An 18,272-nucleotide genomic window follows, 5' to 3' on the forward strand; every position below is an offset into this window, starting at 1 on the left:
TTACCAGAACCTGTGTTTGACATACAGCTCCAGCACCATCTTCCTCCACTGACATCCCTATTGCATCACATCTGAGTTATCTCACAGTCCATACATTACACCATTCAAGCCACTTAACCTTGAGGTACTTTACTTCTCCTGTTTGTGGTTTTTTTTCCAATATGTTGACACGCATATATATAAATCATGAATAATACACATATCGAAATTATACAGAAAAAAATTAAGCACAATTTTTACAAACTGAACATTATTATGTGAGTCTAAACATTATCAAAACACTGAGGTTGTGAGTGTTATCTGCAAATTAAAGATGGCTTGAGAACTGTCTTTTTCCTGTATAAATTCACCTTGAGGTTGTGAGTCCTCATTATTGCCGCTTGCACTGTTTGTCCTTGCTGGGTGCGTTCATATATTGATATTTAGAAGGGCGAGATATTTAATTGAATCCATTTGTTTGTGGCAAGACCCCTGTGCAAACACAAGACAAATAATTACAGTACTGATTAATAAGCAGAACATATTAGGAGGAGGAAATCCACCACATGAATACAGAGGCGGCACGCGAACAGAGGCCTTCCCCCGCTTTCGTTACCAGTCCTCTTTTTTATTGCCTCGCATACCAATGTCACACCTCAACGAACGACTACGATACGGAAAAAGCTCTGAAGCGTCCTTCGCTCATGGTCCTGTAGAGCCGAAGGAATCTCATTGGTTGACGTGAATAAAACTTCTTTTGCAATGACAAACAATATTTAACTTTCACCATTTGCTCTGCTAACTTTGTCTCCCGCAACATTTGGCCTGAGCAATCTCTATATCTGTGTCTTGGGTTTGAATTTAAAGTTGAGTTTGAAGTCAAACTTTACACCTATTCTTAATCTTGTGAGATTATCAGGATGGTTTGATGGTGTCTGAGAAAGCTGGCAGTGTGTCATCACAGCTCTCCAGGTCACAGAAAATATCAAGGATTATTGGGCCTCATTCACAATACATGTGTACGATCACATTTGATCATAAACAGTGCGTAAGAACGTTTCCAAGAACATCTCTGGCATTCATCATTTTTTTCTTATCTGTATTTGGTCATGGCCGTTTCCTTATGCTAATCGCATGAAGAGGATTATGCTTATAATTTATAAACAGTCAGCATTCATCATCCCATACACCTGGGATACGCACCAAAGCAAAGTTCTGCACATGTCATAAATCCCATATTGGTTTTTCGTAGGAAAAAATTTGAGAACAAAAGTAAAAATAATTTAAGAAAGGTTTTGTGAATGAGGCCCATTAAGTGCATCAGATGAGGGAGCTGAAGGCCGCAGTGGCGCTACCAAAGTAATATAATCCATTTCCTCAGCAGATATCTTGATTCAGGGCCTGCTTCAAGGTAATTTCCAAGGTATTATTTTTCAGTCATAATTTTTATGCAAGCAATTACATTTTTTTAATGGAAGCACATAAAATTAAGGGTCTTGACTGCAACAGCAACCAGGTCATAAAGACACAACCATCCCGGTAATTGTCCCATGACCTCGTTAGCCTTTTAATAGCTGCCTGTAGAAGCTCACACTGAAATCTCTTCCGTTGAAGGACAGGCCTTTGGTGATCGACTGCGCTCTCGCAGGAACCATGCCCTTCTCCATGCCCCATGTATGCAGTATCTCCTGAATGACGCATGGTGAGGATGCTATGCACCCTGCGTGTTGTGCTCTGCACGGGGGCTACTGTGGGTGCTGCTGGAGCCGTTTCATCTCTATTTAGTCCCGCTGCAGCCACTGCTGATGTCAGCCAAACTCGGAAATTCCACGGCTACAGTGACAGAGGGAATGGAAGGAATGGAAGAAAAAATACATTCCTGAGAAGTGGACATCAAGCTGTGTCCTTGTGTTGTATATGTGCACTCCGTAAAATGTAAGTTTAAAACTTAATTTTACCAGACCAAACTTATCTGAAATATCTCTAAAACGACTTGTGAATATGATTTAATTGATGAACAAGCAACGAATGTAAAAATTAGGCTGACGGATATGAAACTGAAGACATCTGTCTGTATGACTAACGGAAGGAGTCGCAATCATCACAAAACACATTTGTCTCCATTGTGTGTCTGCCAACCCCTGAAAACCTACCTACATTTTAACATTGTGGCTTTAAAAATTAAGACTCCTGTATCCCGAGCCTATCATTCTTCTCTCTCTCTCTCTCTCTCTCTCTCTCTCTTGTTCTCTCTCTCTTCCTCTCTCTCTCTCTCTCTCTCATCCTATCTCTCTCTCTCTCTCTCTGATTGTGTGCTTGGATTCTAGAGTGTTTAATCTTCCTTCAGAGAGCTATTGAAATACACTGCCCTTTCAATTAAGTGCTTTCTTCTTCTGTTCGCCATCTCAATTTTCCTAATGAAGACACGTTTCATTTTCTCCTCTTTTAATAACAGTAATATTTCAGCGTAGGACACTAAACGTGACGTCGGAAATGAAATAACGAAAGCACACAGTTCACTGTCATCCTGATTAAATGGTCTAGGTGTGCGTAGGTAGGAGCTCTGCCCAGTGTGACAAAGGCTGTGAGGGGAAGGGAAGGTCAACAAAATATTAGGGAAAAATACCCTTTCAGGGTATTAAATTGCTATTAATATTTGCACATGTTAAAAGCAATATGTCAGTATTGTGCAGTGAAGGTATAAAAAAAATGAAATGACTACACTGAAAATCATTTATTGACCATTCTTAAACAACACATTTTCAACATCGTTATGACTGATATTTTACATAATATAATCAATAACAGGACGAAACATAATTTTGTTTTTAATTTTATGTTTATTTTTCTAATTTACACTTTATTTACAAATTACAAGCAGGTCTGTTCACAAAATACTTATTAATAATATATATTTACCCATTAAGTGATGAGAAAGACAGGCTTTACTGATGGTATTTGTTAGGGGTTGTTTTGTGATAGCTTGTGGGAAAATCCAAAAGCACTTACAAATACACTATTTTAAGCCCATTATTTTATTTATTATTTCACTCAGTTCACCAAAATTGAAAAATCAAAGGTATGTGTATGTTAACATGTATATGAATACCATATTGTTTATGTAATCAACAACAAATTATTCATGATCAGGTTTAATATTATTTTTCACACTTTCATAAACTTTGTTACAATCATACAGCTCCCTGAATTAAACATAGCTGTAAACAGGCAGACAGGAAATTAAATAATGAAAGAAATAAAGTAATATCAAAATCCACTAAATTCAAAGTATCCTGTCCTTATTAACTTAAGGTAGTGCTAGCTGTTTTAGCATAAATTTTACCTCAGTGAATTAGCATTATTTGCAACTTCTGGGCCAGTTTCAGACAGACAAAAACATTTTACAATGTTAATTTACAAGGTAAAAGCTAATATTTGATTGCTGAATAGGTAGGCTATCCTAAAGCCTACATATATGAAATAAGGACTGAGGGCAAATTATACACCTATTTTATAAAACAAAAGTTCTCCATTGACTGGCCTATGTGTGACTCATGAGAAAAGGAACTTGTGAAAGGCAAAGTGAGCAAGCAGGGCTCAGTTTAAAAAAAATATTTAAAAAACTCATTTTTAAGTTGTTTGAATCTTTATAAGTTTTGAATATTTATAGCATTAAAACAAATCAAAGGCTCAATCGTAGCAAACAGTTCATATAAGCGAATATGTACGCATATAATGTAAAACTACTTGAATTAAAACATATAATACTCTATGAATACTTAGGACAAATAAGACAATAGGTACACAGCCTATGTAGGGAATGCGTGCATCCACATTCTGTCACTCAGCTGAAGCTTAAAGGTCATTATTATTCGGAGACATTTAAAAAGGAAGATGACATTCACCGAAACAGAAACAGAAAATGTGTCGCAAATACAAGGGACACGTATTGTGTTTTGGACATGTCATAAAGAAGAAACTTTGTGAAAGTGGCTTTTTAGTTTATTTCACATTTTTGTATTTAAACCCTTTGACTTTGCATGTTTTAGTCAATATATTATTGTTTAATCTAAGGGCCTACAGCGTGATATAAAATATATAGATTTCTAAGAATTTGTTCAGTCATAATTTCACAAAGGGCCTACGCATTTTTTACGTGTGAAACAATCTTCTAAACGTGCGTGATACAGCAGTACCTATATTGGACCTTACCAATAATAATTCCGTTATGTTTTGTCAATTCTGCCATAGTTGAGATTATTTCTTGAAATTCCAAAAGCAACGACAGCAGCAGCAGCAACAGCAACAACAGCACAATAAAAGTATAATAATAATAATAATAATAATAATAAGACGAAGAAGAATAAGAAAATAGAGATCATCATCGTCATCATCACCAATATCATAATAATCATAATTCAAATAATATAATCTTTGGGAAGAAATGCCTCACATCGGTATAAATACAATAAATATAGGCTATTAATACATAGTCCTCACACTTACAAGAACTATACGATGTATTGTAGATAAACTAATGAAAGTTCCGGGTTCGGATTCAAATTCCGGGACTCTTGACTCGGCAGGGTTCACGTTCACAGGCCGGTATATACCCTGACTTCTTCAATCAGCCGGCAGTCAGTGGGAACGTTGATTGCCACAGGCGTTAACATGATGTGTGCATTTTCCTTTTACACTCGTTCTCCTTTTATTACAGATATTCCCCGAGGCGGCGTGGTAGGCCTACTTAGAAATGAATAATTTATCAATTTAAACTGAAAGAAGAAACACGACGCGAAGATCTAAGCAATAGCCTAATATTGACTGGTATTAGGCAAACTGGTGCTGAATTTTAAATGAATGAGCTCTGGCCCTAAAAGATAATTTATTTTACGTTCCGTGTGTGTGCGCGCGCGCACGCGCGTGTGTGTGTAGCTAATACCTATTTGCGTGTCTGGTCTGTTCATTAGAACATTTATATACAACAGTATATCAAGACTAATTAACGTAAAACAGAACGCATAGCCTAGTAATCTCAATAACGTGGTGGAGTAAACACGTAAAATAAGTTATAGGCTAAATTAGGTACATCCACGTGTCCAAACAAACTTCAAGTCACAGAAAGTTTCTTTCTTTTCGGTCTTATTTTTTGTTTGCATCAGTAGTTTTTTTTTTTTTTTTTTCCTTATATCAAGTTGAATGCATAGCCCCTTGTTTGTGGGTGCTCTCGAAGACGCAGTAAAAAAAAATTTAAGTATGGAGCAAACAAAGTTGCAGGACTGTGAAAAGAGCACCGATAACAATTAGCTTGTTCGCTAATCCTAACAAAACGCGACCTGTCCCCCAGCACATAGAAACTGCGGGCATGCATGGGAGGGGTGGAGGCTTAGGGTGGTGATGAATGACAGGGCGAAAACATTACTGAAATAACCAGAGAAAAAAGTTACTCACTGGCCTTATGGTATGGACGGCATAGCAATTCACAACACGAATCACAACACTCATGTGGCTTTTTACTTGCCCGCACTTTTTCCAAACTTTAGACTATTTTAAGGGCAGACATTGGTATATATGATCGCTTAACATACAGATGAAAACCTAAACTCAAATGAAACATAAAAAGGTCAGTTAATTGATTTAATATGAATTGCATACCCTTTGTCTTCGGCCTTGTTCCTTTGTTCCTGACAGCGTGACGTGCCAGGCTGAAGTTCTTTGCCATAGACACCATGCATTTATCAAATCCCGGGTCTCATGCTGACAAATGTTGCTCCGGTCGAAGTACAGTACCACTAAGAGAGAAAAAACTTTAATTATCTTGATCATGTCAGATTCAAACATATTCTGTGAACATGAAGGGAAATTTGAACGGTTGGATCCATTAAATGAATTTTCATGCTAAACTCTCATAAACTAAACTCTAACTGTACCATTAACAGTAATAATGATAATATCTAACCATAAAAGTAATACTTAATTGACACACTTAACGGAGAGCTGAAATGCATGAATTTCCAGGAAGGAAGCAACTGGGGTTTGACGAAGCTGCGGTTTATGGCTTTGGGTTTAAAACCTAAATCTATATTCAAATCTGTCTGAGGTGTGTGTGTGTGTGTGTGTGTGTGTGTGTGTGTGTCAGAGAGAGAGAGAGAGAGAGAGAGAGAGAGAGAAGAATGATAGGCTACGGGATACGGGAGGATAGAGGATGAGAGAGAAAGAGAGGAGGGAGAGAGAGAGAGAGAGAGAGAGAGAAAGAGAGGTTGTGTGATGTGTGTCTGGATTTCTCAAAGCTTCTTAAGAGGGTGCATTTACCAAACCGTGACAAAATCCTCCGTGTATTGTTTTGGTATAGATGCCGTCGAGTCTACACGGAGTTGAAGGTTAAGTCTGGGTGTGAAGGGAATATTTAACTATGAAAAATCTACTTGACAAGTATTTCTGTTGTTTCAAATCACATCGTTATTATTATTATTATTATTATTATTATTATTATTAGTAGTAGTAGTAGTAGTAGTAGTAGTATTATTATTATTAACGGTCATTGAATTTACAATACAGTTGTATCTTACCCAAGGCGTTTAAAAGAGAGATTTCCGTTACTAATGATAATACGTGAGTGATCAAAAAAAATTGTATTGGTAGGCCTACCTGCAGCATGTTTTGTGTGTTTGTTCTTATTACATTTGTATAGACCTAGGTCACATAAATCGAGCGAAGTGATGGAACGGAAAATAACTTACATTATAGCCGAACAAAACAAAACATTTCATTAAACAGCCATGTTTTAATATTTTACACAATTTTGTGTTTAATCTCTTCGACATTATTTGATATATTCATGAATGTCTTCAACAACAAAAACAACAATAACAACAACAAAAACAATAATCATATTATTATTATTAGTAGTAATAATAAATAATCAATTTTGTACTTGATGTTCTGAAATACATGTTGTTATTTTCATTCATGTTCTAATTATGACCACATTTACCACCCAAGTTCACCAATTATAAAGTGCTGCTTGCCAGTACCTCCGATCTAAAACCTCATAAAACATTAGTCATATAGGTTTACGTGGTGTTTCCCAAGTCATTAAAATATTTTAAAACAATAAACAATAGCAATAAACTATGAACGCTAATTTAGTTATTCGTTACATTGTCTCAAAACACGGTGAGTTATTTCTAAACAGTTATCATTCTTGCCCTAAATGCTTTATTTTTTAAGAAAAAATCTCAAAAACAATTAAAACTTCCTCCCAAATGTACCTCGTGCACTTCCCGGAATAGCCTTTATCCTCCGAGTAGTGGCGCACGAGGCAACTTTTCTTTTTTTTTTTTTTTTAAGAATTAAATAATACGTATTATTCGCCTTGTTTTTTTATGCAGCATTTGTTTTATAGACGACAAACGTGCCTCTAAAACATACAATCCATTAGTCTATGAAAATCTCGTCACTCTCTTCACTAATCTATAATTTTCAATATATTAACTCGAGTAGGCCGACTTGCTGTTTGGGTGTACCGTGGACGTGAAAGGGAAAATGTATTTAAATGTAAAACAAAATAAATAAATAAATAAATAAATAAACTGGAGTGTCCTGGATTTTAAGCTGTTTTCTTCTGTGTTGAAACTACTTTGAGAACATAGTTCCCAAAGTACTCTGTATTGCCAAGTTTATTATTATTCTTATTCTTCCTCCTATTATTATTATTATTATTATTATTATTATTATAACTCCTATAACTACTAGGATACTAGCTACTACTGGGCCTCAATATTGTCTCCACAATTAGCCTATTATTTAACGTTAAAGATAGTAGAAGCAGACGTTTTAGCCTAAAGCATATTAAAATGATAAAATAACTTGTATATTAAAGTGCTAGCATAGTTGTTGTCACCAGCAACTCTAAAACAAGAACACGACATGGTGGGAGAGTCGCTGCCTCCTTCCGTCGTCTTTCAGAGCTACGTATTGGCGTTTTATTATTTCGCCTCGGGTATGAGCTGGATCACTCCTTCGTTGCCATTGGCTGAGGAGTTTGCGTCAAAAAGTTGCTGGCGAGATTTGTTTCTCAGCAAATCTCCCCGAGAGAGAAACAGACCTCAGCTCTAAACCTTCCAGCTTCTCTCATTGGCCAGCACGCGCTCTTCAAATCCAACTCAGCAAGTTCATCAATATCAGCAACATCACCCCGTATGTATTTTAACTCTTCTAATGGATTTTACCATTTCTTCGATTTCTGGGCCAAATGTTATGGCTTACTTCAACATAATAAAAGCTTGTCTTATTTCCCTTCTTTGCAGGATTTCGCCGATCGAGAATTTTAAGGTTGGACAAAATTATTTCGCCTCAATTCATCCGTGTAAAAACGGTAGGTATAAGATCTTCTCATGTTTGCCTGCTTTCTTTGACGTTGTTGTTTCGGGCTGCATTCATAATTACGGACGGTGACATGCTACCATTATTGGCAACGCTCAAGCCGCACGATCTGCAGTGAGGGAAAAGTTTTAAACCGAAAATATTGAATATGAACAACGAAGTCCGGAGACACTCCATAGTCATATTTTTATAATAAGGCATTCAACATCACATATGCTTTTTGAATAGGCTATGTGTGGACCGCATCAACACATATTACCAGATATATTAAGAAATGAAATCTAATAATATTTATATTTATATTATAATCACTTTGCCTCCCAATGCCATGTGCATGTTAAGTGTGTTTTTGCAAAACATTGATGAATATTGGAGATATAATCTAAATTAAAGGTAATTTGCTTAGATGTAGAACAAATACATTTTAAGCAAATCATTAAACTGTCGTTCTTTAGCCTATTTTAGAATTTTTTTTTTAGGAGCGTTGTATATTAATTCGAGAGTTAACTTTCTCCAGTGGTTATTTTCTTCTGAATTCCACCGAATGTTCTCACTTGTAATGGAAATGCAGGCAGACAAAGAGCGATAATTGAGGAGGCGTGTATTGAAGTCTTTCTCCCCAGAAACCCTAGAAACTATGCCCCCCTCCCTCACCACATATAGTCCCGATTCGGCAGTCTTTGGCCGAAAGTGAGTAGTTTGGAGGCGGGTAGGAGCACAGAGAGACACGCAGACTGGGTGAATAGACTGTAAATTCTTGAAGGTTGTTTGCTTTTTAATTTTGCGGGAACCACAAATTAATGACTCGCGTTTACTCACGTATGAACCTCTTAGTAATTGTAATTGTGGAGTGAAAATTACGTGTGTGTATGTGTGTGTGTGTGCGTGTGTGCGTGTGTGTATTTCATATAAATTACTACTGGATTTAGATTTTGCAAAAATCTTACAATTTTTATATTTATTATAAATAAAATGTAATGTGAATTCAATACCATTTTTGTCACTGCATATCTGAGAATGTTTAATTGTTTATTTGTTAATTCTCTCTAAGATAATGAGCATTTTATAAAGATAGATTCATTTTTGCTGCATGTAGTACAGAACTACTTTAGGAATTGATATTTATATTTTACAATTAACATCTAAAATGTAGGCTATTTCAAATTGAACTGTTAAAATAAATTTATAGTCTAAATCCCTATTCTAATTTCCTCTATTATCAAATCAGGTAGCTTATATGATTCAATAACATTTTATTTTGGATGTAAAAAATTATTGTTATCATTATTATTATTACCATTATTGTTGTTATTGTTATTATCATAAATTTATGACAGAAAGCCTGCCCTTCTCATTCCTGTACCATATTTATAAATATGAATAAAATAGCTTTTATATAGTTAACCATGCGACTTTTAAACATAAAATAAATTTCAGTTCTTAGCGATGTGGAAAAATGTTCATCTGACAATGGGCCAGGTCCGAAAAATATAATGCCAGTCTACCTCTTTTTGTTTCATTTTCGTCAAGCAGAAAATTAATCAGCCCAAATGCTGTGCTGAGTCGAGGTTAGCGTCCTGTAATTAGGGAGCGCGTGCCACACGGATTATCTCGTTAATTTATCAAGAAAAAACATTTATCATAATTAATTCTTGGACAGGGTAATTATTATTGAGCGGGTGTGGAGCAACGGGTTGATGAGGTCTGTGTTTAAAAAGTGTGACAGATTGAACGGAGAGGCCGTTATATAAAACAGAAACTGTTTTCATTCGCTCAGAGCGAGCGCGAGAGTCACAAACTGAATTAATTTCCGCTCTACAGGTAGGAACCGTCGAACTTAATTAATACTGGACATAAGTTTCACAAGTGCATTGCAAAAACTGGCCCGACACCTATTTACATCAGAACATTAATGACTTAGAAGCACGTTTCGCTGTGTTTGAAAAGGGCCTCGCTGAATTTCATCAGAAAACGTAACCTAAGCCATAGTGGCCCGCTAAACTTTTATTGTCATTTAGCCTAACTTTAACAAAAATAATTTACAATTCTTATATATGTAATAGGCTACTAATTCTACAAGCTGTGTTTATAGTTGTAAATTGGGTAAAGTTGTATTTTTAATAACTGCTGTCCATTTAGGCAGAGCAAACCAAATGTTTATTTCAGAGAGAGTGAGAGAGAGAATCTTGTCATTGACGTAATCTTTTTTTATGTATTTTTTTTTTTTAATGGACAAATATGAATGAATATGAGACTGCGTGGATTTATTATCTATAGGCATATTTTCTGAACTTTTCGAAAGAAAATGTGTGGTCGCCATTTTGAAAACACAGCTTCGGAAAGCTTGTGACACACAAAGGTGATGATATCATAGAGGGATCAGATAATATTATTGTACATATCCGTCTTAAAACAACTTCAGAAACTTGAGTGTGGCCGCAATGGACTGTTATCTAGCACCTGCTGTGGTCGCTGAGTGATATTTGTGATAAAGGGGATGTTTCAATTATCCTAAGCATTAATCGTGATTATCGAGAAATTCCGCACAAGATAAAATGTTCAGTGTTAGACTAAATCAACTCTTACAGAGTACATATGGTCCCTAATAGACTCATATGTACTCTGTTGGAGTTGCATTAACATTTTATTGTATACAAACCTTTAGGGAACGTTTATTATAAGAGTGTTTACAAATCCAACAAGACAAGAATTGTATTAGGCTATATTAAAATTTAACTGTTGCTGTATTTATTTGTAGACAATACTACCACAACCAATGTTGTTAGCATGAAACATTTGAAAAATGTTCCACTTAATCTGGTTTAAGGACTAAAAAGTGTCTGGGTGTGTTTTGACAGCATGGAAAAGGATGGGCTCTTGATTGTAAATTGATTGAATGTTTGTTTAAGTTAAGTCTCCTTAACACATATAATAAACATTTTCAATGGCCCAATAAACATTCTTATACCTTCAAAATCAAATTACCGGGGGCAATTAATTAGGTGGAAATGGCCATGAGACGAAGTGATCGTTGCTTGCCGACTGAACCTTAAATCTGAGTTTCCTCAAGTTTGTATGCATTTGCTTGTGTGTTGTAGTTCACATTTTAATGCAATGTCATTCACATTTACAGCAATTGCCATTATGAAGACAATAGCTGCAAATATAATTAGAAATAAGATGCTGTGCTACTTTAATGGATACAAAATGGGGAGAGATGAGTATACTGTATTGTTTCTTTGTTTCTCGCCAACGGGGCTTTTGTTATCATCATTATTTATCTGGCCAACAGTGGCCTTTGTCTCTGCAAATGGCCCCCAATCAGGCCCTCTATGTTGGAGACAATTAGCTGGTCCGGACCTGTGGGTCCTATGCAAATTGTTCTCCTTATTGCGACCCAATGTGTGTGCATTTCAACGACTGTGTTTTGTTCTCCGGGAAGGCGTGTTGCAATTATGGGATGTAGCTGTTTTGGGGGGTACACGTTTGTCAAGATGAGCATCACTCAGTTCACGAGGACAGCTGGGGGTCTGGAGCTGCTTTAAGAGCACTGAACGACTGGGACAACGCTCATTCTTAACTTAGCTTCTGCTGCTGTCGGAGCGCTCCGCACATCAAACGAAAGCGAAATAAGCTGGAACTCGTTCTCCAACGATATATTTCTTCTCTTTCTGGTGTTGGGAACAGGTATAGACATCAACATAACCAGGACCGGATAAAAAGAAAAACAAGCGAGGACTACAAGAGGCCTTCTGTTTACTTTTCACCATTTTCGCCAACTTTACCCCCCAGTCCAACTTTAGCATGATGTCGTATCTAAAGCAACCACCTTACACAGTCAATGGACTGAGTCTAACTACATCCGGAATGGACCTTCTGCATCCATCCGTGGGCTACCCAGGTAAGCATATCTTACTGTTCTATTCCGTTGCCAAAAATGCAGCCGTCATCTCAAATATATTTCCATGTCAATGCGATTACAACGGAAATAGATCATAAATGCGTATTTTAAACCCCTACATTTCTGAATTCATCGATATAGGCTATTTATGAGCATCAATCCAAAAAATTAATTAAACCGACAGTCAAAAACTTTGTTAGCCTACCCCTTAATGCCTTATAATCTATAATTTAGCGAGGCTGCTTTCTTTTCATCAGAAGCATATTTTAGGAGTGCTTTTCGGAGCTTATTCGGTGTAAGTAACCATTATCAACTCACCCACAACGTCTCCAGGCGTTAATTTTTAAGCAAATCTATAGTTAGGCTAACTGTTATTTAACGACAGAGGCTCCACTTCAACTCTATCCGTCAGAAATGCTCTGCCAGTAGAATGCATAATTATAAATGGTTAATTCTGATGTTTAAATGATGAATTATTGGAATGTGAATAGACCTACACATATTCAGGTTAACGATTGTGCCGTTAATTTGTATTTTAGTGACTGATTTTTAAATGTGTTAACCGTGTAAAACCGGCTCATTATCAGTTTTGATGTGTATGAAAACATTGTTTTACTGATGTTAATTTTCTCTACAGCAACACCGCGTAAGCAAAGACGAGAGCGGACCACTTTCACCCGAGCTCAGCTAGATGTTTTGGAGGCCCTATTCGCTAAAACTCGTTACCCTGATATATTCATGCGCGAGGAGGTGGCCTTGAAGATAAACCTGCCTGAGTCCCGTGTACAGGTGAGCATACCGAACAACAGAAGTATCCGAAAAGCTTTGTCATTTCGATAATCATCGTTTCTGCGTGAAATAACCTTGAGTTAGGGGAATCATTCATTCAGACCACCTCTTTAGAAAACACTCAAATGTGGACTCGTCTACACATTTTGTGTTCTTATAGGTTGGAAATCCCTTAAACACAACCATCGACTTTAAAGATCATGCAAGGCAGGACTTGCTTATAGAAGGCAACTTTGGCTAAATCAAAACAGTAGGCCTTTACAATAATTTGTTTATAGTTCGTTTCATCGGTGAATACCCTTGAGATTATAAATCGACAATTTAGTTTTCCCCAGACTACATAATTTTATTAAATTTTAAAAATGCTTAAATTTCTGAATACTTGTCAAACGTAGTACACTAGCCTTGAGGGAAATATTTATTTCTCGTGTGGCCTAATTCGTTTATATATATATATAACGATGTTAAAAGTAAAATATTCTTATATAATCATAATTTATAATGACTGTCAGATAAACGTTTTAAAGTTTTTTTAGGGGCATTTGTTTTACTGCTTAATCTTTTGTATAATATATGTGTTATTGTCTTGTAGGTCTGGTTTAAGAACCGGAGGGCGAAGTGCCGTCAGCAACAACAACAGCAGCAGAACGGGGGCCAGAACAAGGTTCGGCCAGCCAAGAAGAAGAGTTCTCCAGCCAGAGAAGCGAGTTCAGAGAGTGGGGCGAGCGGCCAGTTCACACCCCCTTCCAGTACCTCAGTCCCTGCCATCTCAACTAGCAGCGCGCCGGTGTCGATCTGGAGTCCCGCCTCTATTTCTCCACTTTCCGATCCTCTATCTACCTCCTCCTCCTGCATGCAAAGATCGTATCCGATGACTTATACTCAGGCATCGGGATATAGTCAAGGCTACGCCGGATCTACTTCTTACTTCGGTGGGATGGACTGTGGGTCTTATCTTACTCCCATGCACCACCAGCTATCCGGGCCCGGCTCTACTCTCAGTCCCATGAGTACCAACGCGGTCACGAGTCACCTCAACCAGTCCCCGGCTTCCCTATCTGCCCAAGGGTACGGAGCTTCGGGACTGGGATTCAACTCTACCACCGACTGTTTGGATTATAAGGACCAAGCCGCATCCTGGAAGCTGAACTTCAATGCTGATTGCTTGGATTATAAAGATCAGACCTCGTCGTGGAAATTCCAAGTTTTGTGAAACGAACAGTCATCGGTGAATAACATTAATAAACAAAAAAAAAATACGATAACAAAACAGACATGTAGTCCTGCCATCTTTCCATAGACGCGTGCGTAAACTGAGTATTCTGAGTTAGCCAGGTAGCCATGGGATTGCGTAGGGCACTGGCAGTCTGACCCATGTGTCCTCCTTAAATGAGAGGTATAAAATCGTCCCAGCACTGAGCAAGAACATTTTCTTTCTATTAACCTCGCAGGACGCAAACGGACAGCCTCATCGTTTGTATGTGTGTGCGTGTGTCCCTCTGTCTGCTTACAACACCTGTTGGTTAATTTAAGAAAAACTTGGAGTGAACTCTTAGTAACTTTGATCAAAGCCACGGAACAAATCGTCATCCAACGAAAAAATGATCAAGCCAATCCTTGGTTAAGTGCTTGGAATGGGCAGGCTTTCCCTAAGCTTCTTAAAACTTGCCGACCCACTTCCTGGTTGGCGGATGGACCCTTTGATCTGGACGGTGTGTGGACTGCGCGCCCACGAGGCGAACTGGATGCACTACTTTATTTAAGAAAAAATGTTTATAAGGAATCAATATGTAGTTTTTAAGAGACAATCAGTGTGTGTCTTATATAAATGGTACATATGTGTTTTTTATCTGTGCTAGCCTTCGAAACTGTGATCTGTTGTATTGTATGCAATTTGTGAGTTCCTTCGCGCCAGCGGAGACTCTCCTGCTGTGATTTTAATAGGTTTATAACATTTTTGAAACGGAAAAGGTATTGAATATGACAATAATAATTATTATTACAAATAGATCCCCCAACTGTCCAAACATATGAGTTTCGGTGCTTGGAGAACAAACTTGATTGCAAAAGCCTTTATACCCGCCGTCTCTCTCCTCTGATCGCATATTGATCAACTGTCGTGGAACTTAAGTTGGCTCTCATAGTGGTGCAAGCCACCGTTGCAAAGAAACAGTGGACACAAATAAAGGTCGATTGAACTGACCCTTTAAAAATGACTATTTAATTCAAGGTGGATTTTTTGTGTGTGTTTGAAAATGTAGTATATATATATATATATATATATATATATATATATATATATATATAAGACGCCATCACTGGACCTCGCACATGTATGCATTAAAGTCGTTCTAGCACAATTTCACTTGGCTTCCGCTGTTACTGAATGTAGCCCCAAGCCCTCAACGAATAGATTCGAAAGGGAAAGATACGTAGGCCTATGAGAGTTCGATATTACGATACTATTATTAACGAGCCTATTATTGTATTTTCTTATAGTTTATCTATCCAAATTATTGGATGGTATTGAATATAAACATTCGTACAAGCTTTTGTAAAAAAAAAAAAAAAAAAGGGGACAATCTAATTAGTTATTTGTACGCTTAACGTGAGAAAACTAACTATTCGATAGATGGGCGTGCGTGCACTATATTTGTGCAGACTAAAATGAAATTTCACTGTGGTAGAAATTGAAATGGTTTTTTTTTGTAAAATACCACATTACAAAACGAACTAGGTTTTGGTCATCTTATCATTTTCCCAATAGAAATCCAAAGGTTTTGTTTCTGTTCTTTTTTTTTTTTTTTTTGCAAGTGAAGGACATTACAAAAAAGCACGACTAAACGAAACGGAAGAATTTTGCCAGCGCATATATACTTTGACAGCTGAGATTACTTCGATACGAGGGTGCTTTGTTTCCTTCTACACGTCTCTTTAAAGGTTGACAATAAAATTGCCCCTTGTTCCTTACATTTGGAGAGGTACACAGCCGGCAGCATTTGTTAAATAAGGGAAAGTGCAGGGCGACTTTAGGTCTGCGCTGTAACTCGAATCTTTTGGGAATCATCCAGAAACTTTTTGCTGGTCAACAGCTGGTCTTCAGAATCGCACACCTATAATTTTAAAATAGGCAGTTACAAAATTTGCGCGGCAATAAAACACGCCAGGAACACAGAACCATTGATATATAAGAATGCCCGTAATACCGACAATCTTTATTGAATAGCCTAGGCTAAGAAAAATTTACACGTAGGCCATATTTTAATGCAATTAGTGACCGCATAGTTCTTGTTCGTAGCCTATCACACTTGCAATTAAGTAATATTCACGCAAGTCTTCGGTGATTCATATGTTGACACGAAAGAAATATAATTGTCAAGTAGGCAAAAAAGGTTAATGTAATCAAACAATCAGAGCGCATTCAATGTTGATTTATAAAAAATCCCTAGCCACGTATAAAATTAGCATGCAAATTACCGTCCTCAAATCAATGAAATTGCCATAGATTTCCATGTTTTCGTCTCTGTCCCATGTTTTGGCATGTTGTTTTATAGCACACGAGTTCGTCCCACCTCTATCTCTCTTTAATTGAACCTAAAAATTCGATTTAAATCTGAAAAAGTTTTGAAGTATAAGTAAAGGCAGATCATTCCAGCAGATAGGCAGCAGCGATTCAATAAAATGACAAAGCACATTAATAGAAGGTTCGTTATATTGCTGGATAGAACTCGAATTAATTTTCTCCAGTAAATAGAACGGTTCAGTGTCAACTCAAATTCTTACGTGACCCGATGGTGAATAACATAGCCGCGGTTCTCAGTCTGATTAAAACACGAATTTAGTCTAGAACGAACAAAATCAGAAGAAATTTTGTTTTCAGTATCTCTTCGTTTAGAACGAATGCATCTCCTTACCCTTTAGCATGAAACATGGATTAAGAACAATATTAAACTTGAATATCAATTTCGGAAAGTACCGGGTAATTTATCAGTGTCATTAACAATACATTGCTTTCTTAAATTTGTTTCAATGTTAAGCCTAAACAGCCAAATAAGTAGGTTGAAATGCGAGGACACTGACTACATTGAAAAACAAATACTAAATCATTTCCACACACTTTTTTAAAAACAAGAAATAGCCTATAATTAATTATTTTGAAGCATTTCTTTAAGTAGGCTATAGGCTATATTTGGCAATCCACGGAACACTTTAGCATCAAAGCGTTGAAACCCGATGCCAGGTAAGAAAAGGGTAGACCTACTACTTCATACACATTTAAATTCTTTTACCATCAATATTAATAGCCATATAAAATATTAGCCTAATTCTTTTGCTACACGAGGCTTCCGGTCCCTAACTTTGAAAGTTTCAGCAATAGGAATGTGTGGCATGAGAAAGTAGTGTTAATCCTGGCCTCAAAGAGAAGCTAATCCCAATATTTCACTGGCGGGGTTTCTTTGGAGCACAGGGTAGCCGCTGTCCAATTCAAACACAACCGCATGCCACTCTCAGACTCGGAGGCCCACAGGCTCCCCCGCAAGTCTACCAACATTTCAAATAAAGCCACTTCGTTACAAACATTAAATTAAGAATCCCAGACAGAGAATTCCAGTTATCTAACAGAAAGGGCACGATGTGCACCTCCAAAAATACATTTTGCCTGCCAAACGCACTTCTTAAATTCCACAAAATTGCCAAATTGCCAAGGTTTAAAAAAAAAAAAAAACATTTTACATACGTTAACGCAGGTGTACAGCGTACATGTATAGATCATTGTAAAATGAAAAGCCAAAACTTGCGAGTGCCTAGTAATCAATAGGCTAAAATGTATTAAAGGAAAGCATATGCTGTCAATATGAACTAGGTTAATTAAAAAAATAACATATAGTCTCTAACCTACAGCTCAAGTCCTGGATAGTAAAATAACCCACAAAAGACGTGTTATTGTCGAAAGTTTGAAGCTACTTTTATACTTTTTGGATCCAATCCGATTTGTGAGTGGAGGGAAATCTACCCTGTTTATGTGAACAATAGGCACCCCGGAGCCTTTTTCGGCATAAAAGGGAACTTAAACAGAACTAAAATCGGATAAAGCAAAGAAAGAAGGAAAAGGTTTACTGTCGGCTCCTCGGGTTATTTCAAAAGGTTTGACTCGAGTATGCGGCATAATAGTGAGTTGTCTGAATGAAGAAAAGTCAGAGGCAATCGAATCTTTAAT

At 37.0% G+C, this 18,272-nt stretch overlaps 1 protein-coding gene across 2 annotated transcripts; it reads left to right on the forward strand.

The window, feature by feature from the left end:
* The first annotated feature begins 8,029 nt into the window (after positions 1-8,029).
* otx2b (orthodenticle homeobox 2b) lies at positions 8,030-15,278 on the forward strand. Of its 2 annotated transcripts, XM_064329073.1 has the most exons (5): positions 8,030-8,178; positions 8,289-8,356; positions 12,052-12,265; positions 12,903-13,054; positions 13,647-15,278. In XM_064329073.1, exons 3-5 carry the CDS (start codon positions 12,169-12,171, stop codon positions 14,265-14,267), a joined length of 870 nt encoding a protein of 289 aa, XP_064185143.1. In that variant the 5' UTR covers positions 8,030-8,178; positions 8,289-8,356; positions 12,052-12,168; the 3' UTR covers positions 14,268-15,278. The 2 variants fall into 2 exon arrangements, with proteins under 2 accessions (XP_064185143.1, XP_064185152.1); XM_064329082.1 differs by lacking the exons at positions 8,030-8,178; positions 8,289-8,356 and adding an exon at positions 9,713-10,185.
* The last annotated feature ends 2,994 nt before the right edge of the window (positions 15,279-18,272 follow it).

The sequence above is a fragment of the Anguilla rostrata genome, chromosome 1, assembly GCF_018555375.3.
Source record: "Anguilla rostrata isolate EN2019 chromosome 1, ASM1855537v3, whole genome shotgun sequence".
NCBI classification, from domain to species: Eukaryota; Metazoa; Chordata; class Actinopteri; order Anguilliformes; family Anguillidae; genus Anguilla; species Anguilla rostrata.